Genomic DNA, 17,192 nt, shown 5'->3' on the forward strand with positions numbered 1-17,192 from the left:
TGATGAGAAGCAGTAGGAGGGGAGGCAGTGTCTGAGAAGTTGCTTTTGATTCTGTGCTCCACCCCTTACTTCCACTAGTTTTAGAACCTCTCCAGTGGTCCATGGTCAAAGATGGCAAAAGTCAGCAGCTGACCTTTAGGGAACCCTAGGGAAAAATCACATATAGAATCCAGAAGAACTTGAGTACTCTCACTAGATAATTTTTACTTATCTCAGAGAATTTTGGATTGGTGGTGAGGGATCAGATTCTGAATTATGGAAAACTATACCAATGGAAAAGAAAATTTGTAACATTGGATCATGATCTTAGACTAAAATCTTTTTGCTTTATCACACAGGCGATAGCTGCAAACATTGGGTGCGTCACTGTGAGGCCATGGAGACCCGAGGCCAGTGGGCCCAGAAGCTGGTGATGGAATTTCAGAGTAAAATGGAGAAGTGGCACGAGGAGACAGGTCTGAAACCACCCTGGCACCTGGGGGTAGACTCTCCCTTCCAGAGGAAGGCAGGTGGGTTATGAGGAGCTGGAGGACTCCTGTTGCTTTGCCTCTTGACATTAAGCACTGGACTGGCTAATTATCCCAACTTACTCCCAGCTGATTATTCCAACTTTATCCCACGGAGAGACATCCGTGACTTTTTTCTTTACGGAGTCCTGTTTGTCTCCAGGGGTAGCTGCAGTGTGGAAGAGAGGTTGTCAGCTTCTCTATTCAGTAGGCCGTTGCCTTGGTCTTAAGGAGAGAATAGTTTTTGAGTTCCATCCTGGAGCTTGCCAGTGTTAAACTCTTTCCTACATATAGCATTAATGATCTTAGGGTTTTTATTTTCCGAATTCTATTAATGATGATAGTTGAGTGTATCTGATTCTTTTTCCCACCTTCTTATTTTTATTTAGATTCTCTCTCCAGTCCTCGAAAGAGCCCCCTTGAAAGAAGCCCCTCTCAGAGCCAACAGGCTGTCTTCCGGCCTCCAGCATGGAATCGCCTACGCTCTAGCTGCTTGGTAATACGGGTGGATGACTTGGACGTCCACCAGGTAAGGAGCCCACGACACAGGGAAACAGGGCTGGAAAGGGGTGGAGCAGTTCATTTGGAACGCAACAGATGTGATCAGGGTTGTAGAAGTCGGAGGCTGTTTCCCTCCCTTCCAGGTGGATTTGACACTTTGGTCTGTTTCTTTCTGAGTGTGACTGCTGAGATCAGGACTTGGGATTCCCCACTTTCCTCTGAATACCCCACTACAAACCTTTCACTGAAAAAACGAACTCGTAGATAGTGTTAGTCGGGTGTGAGAATGCCTGGAATCTGCGTGAAGAGCACTGTGCTCCCTGTGACAGACTTTGGAAGAGTTGTAGAGGCTTTATCCTCCTATCTCAGAGGAAATTGAGGAAATTCTATTCTGGGTGCTGTATAGATGCTAACAGCAACTCGTGATTGCATAGGTTTCTACAGCTGGACAGCCAAGTAAGAAGCCATCGACACTCCTTTCCTGCAGTCGGAAACTTCACAACCTCCCCACTCAGGTCTCTGCCATTCATATTGAGTTCACAGAGTATTACTTCCCCGATAATCAGGAGCTGCCAGGTAAGCATCTGCTCTGGTCAGTCCTTACTGTCTTGCTCTCGCTCTTCGCATTTGTCAGCCTCGGGGGCTCTCTGCTTATATTCTGTTTGTCATTTGGAGTTTTAAGTGTTTGAGTTAGTTTAGCACACCTTTGTTGAAAACTCTTCCCTGTGTAAATATATACCTTTGATAATAAAATGAATATTAGCTGATAAGTGAGAGTCGAGCTGCTACTTCATTCATGGTTTCTTTTTTTCTCTGCTTTCCAGTTCCCTGTCCCAATCTTTACATTCAGTTAAATGGTCTGACATTTACTGTGGATCCTGTCAGCTTGCTCTGGGGAAACCTCTTCTGCCTGGATTTATACCGCAGCTTGGAGCAGTTCAAAGCTATCTATAAGCTGGAAGATTCAAGCCAGAAAGATGAACACCTGGACATCCGACTGGATGCCTTCTGGTTGAAGGTAGGGTAGAGAGTGGGCTTTTTGTTCCCTGTTGGCAGCCACAGCTGCACTTCTACCATGGCTATAATCCAAGGTTCTGCTCTGTCCATTTGATAGAAGTAAGGAAAGCAGTTTTACAGCCCAAACGGTCTTTCATGTGTGTATTAACGGTGGGTTGCAGAGTTGCTCAGCTGGCCATTCTGAATTGGGTTTCATTTTCTTTCTGAAGGTGAGCTTCCCGCTGGAGAAGAGAGAGCGGGCTGGGTTGCACCGTCCCCAGGCCCTTGTCTTCTCTGCATCAGGCGTGACTGCCACCAATACACGTCACGCCCCACATTGTAGCTGTCCAGACCTCCAGAGTCTCTTCCGGGGTTTTGCTGCTGCTGAGTTCTTTCATTCCAATTATGTTCAGTTTCCCAAGGTGCCAGGCGGCTTTAGCCTTCTGCACATGCTGTTTTTGCATCATGCCTTCCAAGTGGATTCCCGACTCCCTCAATCTAGTGCCCTCCCTCCCCAGAGGCTTAAGGCTTCCCAGGATCTCTGGTCCATCCACTTCACCCAGATCTCCTTGGACTTTGAGGGAACAGAGAATTTCAAAGGCCATTCCTTGAATTTTGTGGCCCCCTTCCCCTTGTCGATTTGGGCCTGCCTACCCCTCCGCTGGCAGCAAGCCCAGGCACGAAAGCTCCTTATGGCCACAGAAGGGAGGCTGAAAGCATCCGCCAGCTTTGGCAGTCCTGTCCATTCTGAGACCCGTGCCCCTGACAGTGTGTCCCATCAGAGGTCAAAGACTGAGCATGATTTGAAAAGCCTATCAGGCCTTACAGAAGTCATGGAAATTCTGAAAGAAGGCAGCAGTAGTGTGGATAACAAAGGGCCTCTGACAGAGCTGGAGGACGCGGCAGATGTGCATGTGCTCGTACACTCGCCTGAGCATGTCCGAGTGAGGCTTGACCACTACCAGTACTTGGCTCTCCTCCGCCTGAAGGAGGTGCTCCAGGGTCTTCAGGAGCAGCTTACTAAGGATACCGAGGCCATGACTGGGTCTCCTCTACAGGACCAGACAGCTTGCATTGGCGTCCTCTTCCCCAGTGCTGAGGTGGCTCTGCTCATGCATCCTGTCCCTGGGGCTGTCGAAGCTGACTCTGAGGGTTCAGATACTACAAGCCTTGTAGATTCAGAGCTGTCTCCTTCAGAGGATAGGGAGCTGAAGTCTGATGCCTCCTCAGAACAGGGCCCAGCAAGCCCCAGGAAGGTTCTGGAGGACAGTGACGTTGAAAATCTGGATGCATCCCAGGATAGGCCACTGCCTCTCCATAGCAATGGAGAAGTGCAGGACTCAGATTCTCTTGCACAGCAGGAGGCAGGGAAGGGCCATGAGGCAGTTGATTCCTTACAGGCCAAGAGACTGAGCAGCGCCCAGGCACCTAGCTCACCAGCTGAGTTGAAGCCCCCAGGGGGCAAGGATACTGCTGTGAATGGACAGGGCGAGCTCATCCCCTTGAAGAACATTGAGGGAGAATTATCAAGTGCTATTCACATGACCAAGGATGCCACAAAGGAGGCTCTACATGCCACCATGGACCTCACCAAGGAAGCTATGTCCCTGACTAAGGATGCCTTCAGTCTGGGCAGAGACCGAATGACCTCCACCATGCACAAGATGCTGTCTCTGCCCCCAGCCAAGTGAGTGGTTCTCTGCCTCCTTCATTCACCTCCTCTCTCCCTCCTAGCTCTGGCCATTGGGCTCAGGCCTCCTGCCATGTGCACTTGTAGATTGGGAAGCACCGCGTGGTCCAGGAGTGTGTATGGAATGGCCTAGTTAATGTGGCAAAGGCTTTAGTTTTCAGAGCTGCCTGTAGAGCAGTGGAAGAACTTTCAGGCTACTTAGAGGATATAGGCATACAGTCAGAGGGACTTTACTTTCAGGACTACACCTAATTCTGTGATAGGAGAAGAACCAGAAATTGCAATAAAATAACAAAACCCCATGGATTTTCTCATGCCTCCATGTATCTTAGCCTGGTCTTGGGCAGTTTTCAAGTCAACATTTATTGCTTCTTAGCATCAAGCTATCTCCTCTTTCACTGATTCACTGTTATTGATACAGCTATGCTGTATCAGAATAATAATACCTGGCATCTGTATGATATTTTATTCTTTTCAGTGGGCTCTCATATAGTATTCTGTTTGATGTAATCCCCACAGCAGCTCGGGGAGGTCGCTGCAGATGTTTGTATCCCCAGTTTATAACTGAGGAAATGGAAGCTTCAGAGAGGATGAGCCCATGGATCCTGTATCTTATAACTAGAAAAGCTGGGGCTTTGGACTTGCTCTTTCTGGTACACCTTATCAATATTTGTCAGAGTAATAGAGAAGGAAGAATTTCACTCATCCGTTCAACAAGTATTTTTTGAGCCCTTACTGTGTGCCAGGCTCTGTGTTAGACTCCGGGGCTACAGTGGGGAGTAAGCAGAAAACACAGAAATGCACAGTCGGAAGAGTGGGAAGGTATAGATTTTTCCATGGGTGCCTGTGGTTTTAGGAAAGATAATGAAAACTATGGGAAATCTTCGCTGGGACACTTAGTGGTTTGGGGACCATGGTTTGAAGATCAGTGGCTTTAGAACTTTTGTCTAAGTGGATTTTCTTAAGTGTGTCTCAAAGCAATGCCTGCGGGTATACTAGCACCTGCTAGGCCTAGATAGCCTAGGAGGAAAGAGGAGGAAAGCTTAAAGGATTAATTATGTAATAATACTAGGCAACATCTATTGAGTACTTTCTATGTGTCAGGTCTTATCCTAAATATTACAATATTAATGCATTGAATTATTGTAAGAACCCTATAAGGCAGGTCCTAATATCACTCCACATTTTACAGATGAGAAAACTGAGGCTCATAGAGGTAAGAAACTTGCTCAGGATCACACAGCTTGTGAGTGGTGGGGTGGGGATTGAAAGCCTGGACTCCCAATCACCTGATGTGCTGCCTTTTCTAATTAGAGAAGAGTAAGGGAGATGAGAAAAGAGGAGAGGTAAAAAGGAGAAAAGAAAGGTGTGTGATACAAACTCTTTTTGGAACACCAACACTGACTTCCTAACTGCCCAGGCCAGTGGCCTTTTCTCAGTCATCTTTTTCCAGGACTCCTCTGTGCAGTCAGCCTTGCTGGTCAGTTCATTCTGGGCACTTGTAACCCACCCAGTTCCTCGCACTTCTCGGAAGGAGTCTTTTCTTTTCCCTTGGCTGCTCTCTTCTTCCTTTTATCCTGTAAATGGAACTGTTCCACAGCACTAGGCTGTCCATATTCTGATCACATTTGTCATAATTTTTATTTTTTAAATTATAAAAATGATTTGTGTTCATTTCGTTGACAATGGGGAAAAATAAAAGAATAAAGAAGAAAATGTTAACAGTCACTTGTAATGACATTGTCCAGAGATAGCCATTATTTACATTTGCATCTGTTTGCTTCCAGTTTTTCTACACATATTTGTGTATCCATGCGAATGCTTATATGTGCCTACTCATATAAAATACACAAATATTATTTTAAAATATTTGTGTATTTATATTATTTCTATATAATATAGAAAATTTCCAGTTTTATTCACTTTATGATTTATTGTGAATAGTTTCCCATTCATGAGGTATTTGAACATATAATTTTTAATTGCTCTATTATATTCTTGCAAATGGGTGTATCATAACTTATTCATCCAGTCCACTCTCTGGGGGGCATCATTTAGTCTGTTTCCAATTTTTTCTCAGGTAAAACCAAGGCTGTGTTAAACGTCCCTATTTTTGTGAACATTACTCTTTATGCATATCTAAATCTTTAGAATAAAACCCAGAAGTGGAATTATTGGGTCAAACACTACAAACATTTTAAGGTTCTTGACGTATTTACCAAACTTTCAGAAGGTTTATATCACTCCACATTTTTGAATACATTTGACCCTTGATCAATGTGGTGATTAGGAGCACTGAATCTCTGTGCAGTTGAAAATCTGCATGTAACCTATAGTTGGCCTTACCTATAAGAGGTTCCTGCATATAAATGGTTCCAACGCATCCACAGATTCAACCATCCGTGGATTGTGCAGTACTATAGTATTTACTCTTGAAAAAAATTTGCATATAAATGGACCTGTGCAGTTCAAACCCGTGCTATTCAAGGATCAGCTGTACTTTCGCTCTAGGTTATTTTGTCCATCTCCTCACGTCTGCGAGAGTCCTTATTTTCAGTCCCGACTTCCCTCCCCTCCCCTGCTCTTGCTTTAAAACTACCTACTGCCCATAGCTCCACATTGATCTCCCAGGGGTGCCTTGAGCCTCATATATGTAAAAGGATAAATTCCTTATCCCTCCCTCCCCCGGCCAGTTCTCTTTTTCTTTCTTTTTTTGGTGGCATCATTCCTTTGCTCATTCAAGCTCTGCTTCTTCCAGGCATTTGTCAGGTTCTGACCATACTTTTAAACTTAAGCATGCTTCAGAATCATCTGAAGGCTTGTTAAAACACAGAGTGCTGAACCCTGTCCCCAGAGTTCCTCGTCCAGTAGGTCTGAGATGGAGCCTGAGAAGCTGCATTTCTAATGAGTTCCCCTTTAGATGGTAATGTTCCTATGAGGATGACGCTGGGAGCACAGCTCTAGGGAGTCTCACATCTGTTTCTCCTGTCTGCTCCCACATGTGGACTATTTTAGTGAACTATTAGTTGATTTCCTCATTGGATATCTTTCCCTCTCTAGTATATTTGGAAAAGGCAGGTCAAACTTCTTTTTTAATTAATTAATTAATTAATTTGTTTATTTATTTTTGGCTGCATTGGGTCTTTGTTGCTCCGCGCGGGCTTTCTCTAGTTGCGGTGAGCGGGGGCTACTTTTCCTTGTGGTGCGTGGGCTTCTCATTACGGTGGCTTCTCTTGTTGCAGAGCTCGGGCTCTAGGCGTGCGGGCTTCAGTAGTTGTGGCACGCGGGCTCAGTAGTTGTGGTTCGCGGGCTCTAGAGCTCAGGCTCAGTAGTTGTGGGACACAAGCTTAGTTGCTCTGCGGCATGTGGGATCTTCCCAGATCGGGGCTCGAACCCATGTCCCCTGCATTTGCAGGCGGATTCTGGACCACTGCGCCACCAGGGAAGTCCCAGGTCAAACTTCTTAAACCACAGGTATGATCTTGTTATTTCCCTTTTCTAAAGCCTTCTGGCTTTTTCTTTATTCTCCCTGAATTGAGTTTGAACTTCTTAGTGTGGCATAATCAGTTATTATGATATATCCATATGGCACTTTACAGTTTTTTAAAATAGACTATTTTCTAGAGCAGTTTTAGCTTCATAGCAATATTGAGTAGACTATACAGAGATTTCCTGTATGCCTCCTGCACTTCACAGTTTTCAGAGCACTTTCATGCATTATCTTTTGTCCAGGGTTTTCTATAATCGGGCTGCCACTCATGTGGTAAAGTGAAAAAAGCACTTAGCAAGAAGTTAGGAGACTTGGGTTCTTCTTAATTCTACCTTTAACTGGGACTGAGTCAGTTTCTTCACCTATAAATAAAATCAGAGCGTGGGCACATAAGGTCTTTAAAGATTTCTTTAAAGAAACCTTTCTAACTTTATCTTCTATTGCTCTCCCCCGACAAAACTTATGCTCCAGCTGAGTTGAGCTCTTTACTAGTCTCCAAAGGTACATTTCGTTTTCTGGCTCCATGCCTTTGCTCATGCTGTTTCTTCCCTATGGAAGGCCCTCTTTGTCATCTCTTTCACAGTCCTTCAAGGACCACCTCAAACATAATCTCTTTCCACAGGGCCGTTCTCTTCATCCTTTCCCCTCTTTGGTATTGCCTAGCCTTTGGCTTGTATCCCTGTCCCTCTTACGGTGTGTGTGACTTACTACCATATAAGGTTATTTGTGTGTAAGTCTCCCCTCTCCTGATAGAATGTACATTCTTTGAGGACAGGGGATGTCTTATTCATCACTCCCCACCACTGCCTGGTGCCTTGTATGCAGAGGTTATTCAGTAAGTACTTGAGGAATGAACATGGGTTTCAGGTACCATTCATAAGCACCAGGGCTGTAGGTAGTTGGTCTCTTCTGTACATGGGATGACCCTGAATAACCTTGACATTTGATATGAGAGAACTGCCTATGCAGTTTGAAATGCTGGAATATGAGGATTCAGAAAGGCCAGCAGTTGAAAAGTGGTCTTGTAGCAGGTAATAGTTGACATCAAAGTTTATGTATACAATAACGGTCTGGGCTGAAAAGGATGGGTATTGCAAGGGAATGGAACAACATACCTCCTAAGCCACATTTGTGGATTTTGTTTTTGTTTTTTAAACAGGGAGCCCATGGCCAAGATAGATGAGGGGGTGGCAGCCCCAGTAGGTGGAGGTGCTGCCCGACTCCGATTTTTCTCCATGAAGAGGACAGTATCTCAGCAGTCATTTGATGGTGTCTCATTGGATAACAGTGGCCCTGAAGACCGGATTTCAGTGGACAGTGATGGCAGTGAGAACTTTGTGATGCTCTTGGAGTCTGGTAGGTGGAAGCAGAGCCGGGCAGAGTTGTAGAGCCCCAAGAGTGTTCTTTCTGATGCCTGTATTCAGACCAGCAGGATGCAAAAGGAGCTGAGATTTGATAAAGTAGACATTTTCTTAATCAGAAAACCAAAAGAAGAGAGAAATTTTAGTGGATTTGTGGCTCTGACTTTATCCCCACATCTTCTAGGTTATTGATTAATACTTGACCTTTATCACAGAACAACACTCAAAGAAGAGAGTGCTAGTCTTACAGCCATGTAGCTGTGGCGGTTAAGACTAATTCTGTGGCTGTATCAATGGTGTGTGTGTTTGTTGTCTGCTTTTTCCCTAAACTATGTATTTTATTGTTGGAAAATAACTAGGAGCTTTTTGTCTATGATAAAACAAGTAACCTTTAGGCATTAGATTAATCACCACTAGGAGTTAACACTATTTCTTTCAGCTTATTGAAATGAAAACTTTTAAAATCACCCCTTAAGAGTATCTAAATGAAAATAAAAAGAGAATGTACTGTTTCTTAAGCTGGATGGTATATATCCATGTTTGTTTTGTTATTATTATTAATTTCTTACGGGAAAATCCAAATATTTAAAAATAGACAGAATCAAATAGCGAACCTTCATATACTCATTACCTAGCTTCAGATATTAAGAACTCATGGCCATTCTTGTTTTATATATTCTTCTGCCCACTTCCCTTCCTCCCATATTATTTTGGAGCAAATCCCAAACATATCATTTTATCCATAAATATTTTCATTATGCATCTCTAGAAAATACAAATTTTTTAAATATTAAAAAATTTTAAAAATTATGGTAAAATACACATAACATAAAATTTACCATCTTAACTATTTTAAACTATAATTTAGTAGCATTAATTACCTTCGAATCATTGCACAACCATCACCACTATCCATCTCCAGAACTCTTTCATCTTGCAAAACTCTATACCCATTAAACAATAACTCCTCATTCCGTCTTCCACCAGCCCCTGGCAATCACCATTCTACTCTCTGTCTCTATGAATTTGACCGTCTGGGTACCTCACATAAATGGAACCATACGTGACTGGCTTGTTTCATTTCACATAAAATGTCCTTAAGGTTCATTTACGTTGTATGTAGCATGTATCAGAATTTCCTTCCTTTTTAAGAGCATTATTTGTTGTATGTTTATACCACATTTTGTTTAACCAGTTATCCGTCCATAGACACTTAGGTTGCTTCCATTTACAGACTTTTTTTTTTTTAATTTTATTTATTTATTTTTTGGCTGTGTTGGGTATTCATTTCTGCGCGTGGGCTTTCTCTAGTTGCGGCGAGCGGGGGCCACTCTTCATCGCAGTGCGCAGGCCTCTCACTGTTGTGGCCTCTCTTGTTGAGGAGCACAAGCTCCAGACGCGCAGGCTCAGTAGTTGTGGCTCATGGGCCCAGTTGCTCCACGGCATGTGGGACCCTCCCAGACCAGGACACGAACCCGTGTCTGCTGCATTGGCAGGCAGATTCTCAACCACTGCGCCACCAGGGAAGCCCCAGACGTTTTTTTGTTTGTTTTTTTTTTTTTGCGGTAGGCGGGCCTCTCACTGTTGTGGCCTCTCCCCTTGCGGAGCACAGGCTCCGGACGCGCAGGCTCAGCAGCCATGGCTCACGGGCCTAGCCGCTCTGCAGCATGTGGGATCTTCCCAGACCGGGGCACGAACCCGTGTCCCCTGCACCGGCAGGCGGACTCTCAACCACTGCGCCACCAGGGAAGCCCCCCAGACGTTTTTTTAAGGTGACCAAATACCATTGTCCTTTTAAAAATTAACAATAATTCCCTAAATTCATTAAATATCTAGTTAGTCTTCAAATTTCCAGTTGTCTCATGAGTGTCATAAATGTTTTGTTTTTGCAGTTGTCACTGTTTTTAGAGATTGGATTTGAATAGAATTTTTTGACTCTCAGATTCTTTTGTTACCTTTCTTATGCAGAGTCTGGTCCAGAATCTCTTCCACCAGGATCTCTTCCCAATGTCTTAGACAGTGCCGGTGTTCAAGGGAGCCCTGTTGCGGATAGTTATGGCCAGGGGTCACCGGAGGCCAACAGTTCAGCCTCACCCAGTGGGGAAGACCTCCATCTTCACCTGGTCAGCTGTTCTACTTTCTTCTCTGCAGAGGGTAGGCTGTAAGCTGGAAGCTTGGGACTCAGCTAAGGGAGTCTCCTTTTACAGGTCTCAGTTCTGGTCCTGAAGGTGAATGAGGTGTCTTTGGGGATTGAGGTACGTGGTGAGGACCTGACTGTGGCCCTGCAAGCAGAGGAGCTGACCCTCCAGCAGCTAGGCACCGTGGGACTCTGGCGGTTCCTGCATGGACAGTGCCCAGGTGAGGATGGTGGGGTTGCAGGAGAGCTGGTGGGATTTTTCTGGGGCATCCATAGCTTAACTTGCTCCTGTCACTGTGCTCCAAGGGCAGCTACCTTAGTGCCAAGCCCTTGGCGCTTCTCTCCAGCAGCCATTAGGGGGAGGAAGAAGTCTAATGAAGCCTCCTTCTTGCAAGGAGCCTCCCAGAGCTCTTTCTGGGGTTTTGTACTCAGTAGGCTAGTCTCCGTCCTCACCTCCCAGGTGCTACTTATGCTTATACATGAGGACTGTGTCCACTTCTTTGTGAGGCTGCCAACATCAAGCTATATCTGATCAGGGAACTTCTGATTCAGTCCTTTGATGTGAATTATCATTTATACTATAAAAGATGACAGGAAAAATCTGGGCTTAAGCTACATGCTTTGTTTAAAAAGTTTTTTAAAAATATTGAGTAGATGGGCTTCCTTGGTGGCGCAGTGGTTGAGAGTCTGCCTGCCGATGCAGGGGACACGGGTTCGTGCCCCAGTCCGGGAAGATCCCACATGCCGCGGAGCGGCTGGGCCCGTGAGCCATGGCCGCTGAGCCTGTGCGTCCGGAGCCTGTGCTCCACAACGGGAGAGGCCACAACAGTGAGAGGCCCGTGTATCGCAAAAAAAAAAAAAAAAAAAAAAAAAAAAAAAAATATTGAGTAGATACTAAAGAATACTTGTAAAATATATATAAGGTAGAAAATAACAACAGTACAATGAACCCATGTACCCACTACCTAGTTTAGTAAATAGAACAGTACCATTAACTTTGAAGACCCCGGGAGTCCCTCTCCAGAACCTTCCTCTTGCCTCTCACCTATCATAGGGAATCACTGTCCTGAATTTTTTATTTCTCATTCTCTTGCTTTACAATTCTTCTGCATGTGTTTGTATCAATGTATTATTTAGCTTTGCAGTTTTTCAGGTTTTTCTAAATGGAATCATAGTTTGTATTCTTTTGTGATTTGCTTCCTTCAAGTACCATGATATTCTTCAGATTCTTCTAGGTTGTTGAATTAGCTATAATTTATTCATTTTTACTACTGTATAATATTCTATTGTAGAAATATACCACTTTTTGCTTTTTTAAAAACTGCTTGTGCATACTATGAAATTCACTCCTTGTAAGTATACAATTTGATAAATATTAGTAAGCTTACAGGGTTCTACAACCATCACCATCACCCCCAAAATATCTCTTGTACCCATTACTCTAGTTACTTCTTCAGTCTATTCTGAACAGACATTTGGGTTGTTCCCAGTTTTTTTGCTATTTCAAATAAGTTTGTCTTGACATGCCCATCCTTGTACGTGTCTCCTGATATGTATGTTGGAGAGTTTCTCCAGGTTTATATTCCTGAGGAAATAATTGTTAGGTCATTAGGGTAGGTATAGCTTTAACCTTAGTAGATAATGCCAATTTGTTTTCCAGAATGGTTGTACCAATTTGCATTTATATAGGTATGTAAGTTGTTTCATAGCCTTGGCTACACCTGAGATTATTCTTTATGCAGTTTTGAGTAAATTAGCATAGACCCCACTTGGCTTCCTCAGAGAGAGGTGAGAAGACCAAGACTTGGAGAAAGGAAGAGATGATCAAATTTAGCAGAGTTCAGGGTCCTCTGTTTGTTTGTTTGCTTGTTTGTTTGTTTTTGGCTGTGCTGTGTGGCTTGCGGGATCTTAGTTCCCTTAGGATTGAACCTGGGCCATAGCAGTGAAAGCACCGAGTCCTAACCACTGGACCGCCAGGGAATTCCCAAGGGTCCTCTGTTTTAAGAGCTTTACCTTGGCCATCAGCCCAGTGCCTCTGATTCATAGCAAGACCAGCTTTTTATTGGTCCTTAACATCCCTTCTGTCATGAGAGGCGTTAGAGCAAAGTAGCCAACCCACAGTCTTTGCAGTCAGGCTGCCTGCGTGCAAATCGTATCCTTGCTACTTACAAGTTGTGTTACTTTGGGCAAGTTACTCTCTGTGCCGTAGTTCTTTCATCTCTTAAATGGAAATGATAATAATACTTCTGGCCCAGGGTTGTTAGGAATATTAAATATATATAAAGTGCTTAGAGCAATCACTGACTAGTAATTAATTAATATGTTTTCCTTCTGTCTTTCTTCTCAAAGGCACAAGCTTTCAGGAAGCCTCAACTTTGAAGACTGGCCACATCAGGCCAGCTGTAGGCCTTCGCTTTGAGGTGGGGCCTGGTGCAGCTGTTCATTCCCCTCTGGCCACACAGAATGGCTTCCTACGTTTATTGCTTCAGGGCTGTGACCTTGAGCTGCTCACTTCGGTGCTCAGTGGCCTGGGGCCCTTCTTGGAGGATGAGGAGATCCCACTGGTAGTTCCCATGAAGATTGAGCTCCTGAACTCCAGGATCACTCTAAAGGTGAGAGGAACTTTGGGGTTTTACCCTAGACTTTGTCAGGCAAGGGATTCTAGCAGTGACAGCTGTTAACTTCTTCTCCTTTCCCTGTAAAATGTGGTGAGGATCAAGTGAGGAAATGCATATTAGCGTTCTTTGTCAGTGTTACAGTAGTATATAAAAATGCGTTGCTGGCAAAGAGTCCTGGGTTCAAGTGAGGGGATCTTGTCTCTAGCCCTGACTCTTGGCATGCAGCATGACTGTGCAAGCCCATTAGGTTATCAGGTCCTCAGTCTCACCACCTCTAGAGTGGGAGAGACTCAATTATGCCTCTCACATCTCGCAAGAATGTATGGATAAACGTACATTTGACATAAAAGTGCTTCCAGCTCAGTGGTAGAAGCATGGCTTGTTACCTAAGCTGCTCTGAGCCGGTTGGGGGCATCATGTGGTTTCTCTCTTTCCTATAGGACGATATACCCCCCATCTATCCGACCTCTCCAGGCCCCATCCCCATCACTCTAGCCGTGGAGCACGTTGTGCTGAAGCGGAGTGACGATGGTGTGTTCCACATAGGCGGTGAGTTGGGCTTGTCAGCCTCCCGGCTTCTCTGCCTTTTTGCTCCTTTAAAGGAATAGGTGACAACTAGGAATAGTCTGAACGTTGCTGGCAGCTTGTCATTTAGAACCTTTACTTTTTTCCAGCTGCTGCTCAGGACAGATCATCAGCCGAAGTACTTAAAAGTGAGAAGAGGCAGCCCCCAAAAGAACAGATGTTTCCGGTGCCCACAGGGGAGGCTTTTGGTCCACAGGTGAGGATATAACTGAACAGTACCTTTCCCATAAACCCTTAGGGGCTGTAATCACAGAAGCTGGTAAAACCCAGAGGGCTGAAAAGGTTGCTTGTGCTGGGTACAGCTGGGTGGTCTGGGCTCCTGTCACCTAGCAGCAACTTATAGAAGTGCTGAACAGAGGACGTAAGTCAGGAGCTGGAGGTGAATAGTTGCTGATGACATCTTCCACCTGTTGCTGTCCCTGCAACTGATGAACTCTGAAGAGGGGTTTAGGCTCTTAGAAAATATCTAGTTGGGTTCTCTTGATCATTGACCAAACTTGTGGGTTGTTCTGCTTGAATTCTTACTCCTTGTTCCCTTACTGGATGTTTCTGCAAGGTGTGTTACCTTATTCATTCACTGTGAATTACTAATTGTTCCTCAGGTACAAGAACTGCCTACCCTACAAAAGGAACTTATAGAAACTAAGCAAGCATTGGCTCATGCCAACCAGGATAAAGAGAAACTTCTTCAGGAGATTAGGAAATATAACCCCCTCTTTGAGCTCTGACAGTAATGGCTCAGCCATCTGTGCCAAGGAGAGAGGAGGAGATCACCAGCAATCGCACCACCTGCGACAGGCGCCATCCAGTGTTGGACAAGTCAGCTAAGGATGCTCAACTCACTACTCGTGGTGTCCTTTCTACTAGCAGTTCTGACTTGGATGGAAGACAGGGCAAAGTATTACCACGTTCCAGGAAGTTGGGGGCAGCTTTGTGCGTGGCTCAGGCATCACGTCTTTCCTGTATAAAGCCTTTTGGCCCTCTGCACACTAGGTGGAATCTCCTCAACACTGTAGGGTCATTTCACCGTCTGGTTTCATAGCAGAGACATTTGCTTGCTCCACCTGTGTGAACAAGGCAGAGTACCCATCTCCTCAGTTGGTCACCCACAGAGCCATCAAAGATTCTATGTTCCAGAGCTTCCTGTAGTGGACCTGAGAAGTCCTTGGCCTGAGCTTCGGCCACGGTAGTAGAGTGGAACAGGAAATAGCCAGCAAGGCGGGAGCCTGGGGAGGCACAAGAATATATGAGACATGGAGTCTGCCTTGTTTGGAAAGGAAACCAAGCTCATGTCATCTTGGCTTATATTACAATCAGATTTTTCAGGGTTAAGCTTTCTTTCTGTGATGCTTTCATTGCTGTGATGCTGTGGTAGGAAGTAAACAACAGTAGCAGCTCACTTGTATCATCCTTCCCTTCTATAATGCAATTTGTTTGAAATTTAAGAAAAAACTATTCACCCTGAGCTAGGTTGAAGGCATGACATGGTGAGGATCGGTAGGGCAGCTTGGTTCTGCGCCGCTGTTGCTGGCTGTGTCCTGTCTCTCTTCCACAGCTGCACCTCACAGGTTATTTCCTGTCTCCCTGGGGTCCCTGGCACATCTGCTTTCCCAGCATTATGACTTTCTACCAGCACTCTCGTTAGCACCTGGTGGTTTGGGAGCTGAAAATGTGTTTTAAACTGAACATTAACATCTCAGCCTGTTTCCTCTCACCCCCCTCTATAACTGTGGCTTTTTAAAATCATGTTAGTTTGACTTAAGTAAAAGACAAAGCAAAACAAAACCCTTCAACCTAGCTAGGTTTTGCCCCTGCCTGATGAAAGAGCTCTTTCCCCCTCTTTCTTTACTACCGAATTCTTTACCAACACTCTATCTTCATCCGTACTGCTCTGTGATATACTTCAAGCTGTGTTGGACAGAAGTTCATCAGCTAACTCACCTTGAATTGGCAAGATGGCAAAATAGTGATTTAGTAATGTCACTAAAGTCTTACTCACACATGACCTACTGAAGGAAAGATAAAATGGTTTCCTTTATGGGAAATCATGCCTGACTTGTATATTCTAGTTCTTTGAGGATAAAAAGAAATACGTGTTCAAGAAGGAACAATATCTAATTTGCTCAGACTTTTACAGACTTTTTGTTGTGGTTCGTCACTAAGGCAATCTTAAGAACAACAATTACTATGAGATTATGGGAATGTTATCTCATGCTTAGGAAACAACGTAGAGACTTAAAAATGAACACCTTTCTAGAGAGAATGTTAACAGGGTAATTTCCCTATGGGTTGATGCTTGGTTTAACCTTATTTAAGAATTTTATAAATAACCTGAAAGTAGGATATTACAGTGCAATCAAATGTCACTGCTTCCAGGCAGTGAAAGATAAATCAGAAGAAACTGAAAAAAAAAAAAGTGAAATTGCAGAAGATTCACAAACTGGGCTGTGAATACTCAGGAAAGTGACAGGTGAGGTTCTGTGTAGGTAAGTGTGAAGTAATACACTTATGGGAGAATCAGCAACCAGCGAGGCAGTGAGCTCTGTTAGAACTCAGGAAAGAAACCTAAGCATTGCTGAGAGGGAGGAGGGGTCAGTGTGCTGCTGTGGCCAAAAGCCCGACTGCATCATCAGGAAGGGCACAACGCAAAACACAGAGCCAACACAGAAAACAGCACCTCATGCAAGGCCATGGTAATGTCTTAAATTATCTGTGCACTTCTGGTGACCTTATTTACAAAGTATATGGTGAAGAGAGGAAAGGTCCAGAGAACAGCAAAAGTTATCAGGTGGTGGAGGTACTTCCACATGTGTACACATCTTTAAAATGTTGGCTCCAGTTCTGGAAAGATGAAAGCTGAGGGTAGTGTTAGGTCAGATATTCAGTCAAGAGCAGGGACATGTTCTTCAGGTCCCAAAATACTAGCTCTAGGGCTGTACCTATTAGCCTTAGGTAAAAGAAAGCACTTCTCGTAGCAAATCAGAAACTTCTAGAGGTCATTGTGCAAGAAGTGGTGCTGGCAGAAACTGTATGGGTACAGAAGGTTTAAGAGGAATCCTTGCATGATGGTTTTCCAAGAGGAATTATGGAAAACTAGGGCTACCTGGTGATATACAACGGAGAGGGTAACTGCATCCCTCCACAGACTCCCCCTTAAGTGCCTCTTTCAAAGGCAGAATGATGAACAAAAAGAATCACTGCTCCTCTCAAGTACGTCATTTCTAATGTGTTTAAAGGGGGAGGAGGGAGAGCCAGTAGCCAGAAAATAGAAGTATTCAACCTTAGGTTCACCTGAATTGGTATAAAAT

At 44.3% G+C, this 17,192-nt stretch overlaps 1 protein-coding gene across 2 annotated transcripts in view; it reads left to right on the forward strand.

Annotated features, from left to right (window-relative positions):
• Positions 1–16,561, forward strand: part of BLTP3A (bridge-like lipid transfer protein family member 3A) — a 54,941-nt gene extending 38,380 nt beyond the window's left edge. The window contains exons 10-21 of one of the 2 annotated variants that reach the window (XM_081245306.1): positions 339–509; positions 896–1,035; positions 1,442–1,583; positions 1,832–2,025; positions 2,234–3,690; positions 8,343–8,539; positions 10,513–10,667; positions 10,752–10,902; positions 13,031–13,293; positions 13,740–13,848; positions 13,974–14,080; positions 14,487–16,561. In XM_081245306.1, coding sequence (XP_081101432.1) covers positions 339–509; positions 896–1,035; positions 1,442–1,583; positions 1,832–2,025; positions 2,234–3,690; positions 8,343–8,539; positions 10,513–10,667; positions 10,752–10,902; positions 13,031–13,293; positions 13,740–13,848; positions 13,974–14,080; positions 14,487–14,612 — 3,212 coding nt within the window. In that variant the 3' untranslated portion in view covers positions 14,613–16,561. The remainder of the gene's footprint in view (positions 1–338; positions 510–895; positions 1,036–1,441; positions 1,584–1,831; positions 2,026–2,233; positions 3,691–8,342; positions 8,540–10,512; positions 10,668–10,751; positions 10,903–13,030; positions 13,294–13,739; positions 13,849–13,973; positions 14,081–14,486) is intronic. The other variant, XM_081245307.1, reaches the window with a different exon arrangement.
• The last annotated feature ends 631 nt before the right edge of the window (positions 16,562–17,192 follow it).

This window comes from Mesoplodon bidens (assembly GCF_964165515.1).
Source record: "Mesoplodon bidens genome assembly, chromosome: 10".
Lineage (NCBI taxonomy): Eukaryota > Metazoa > Chordata > Mammalia > Artiodactyla > Ziphiidae > Mesoplodon > Mesoplodon bidens.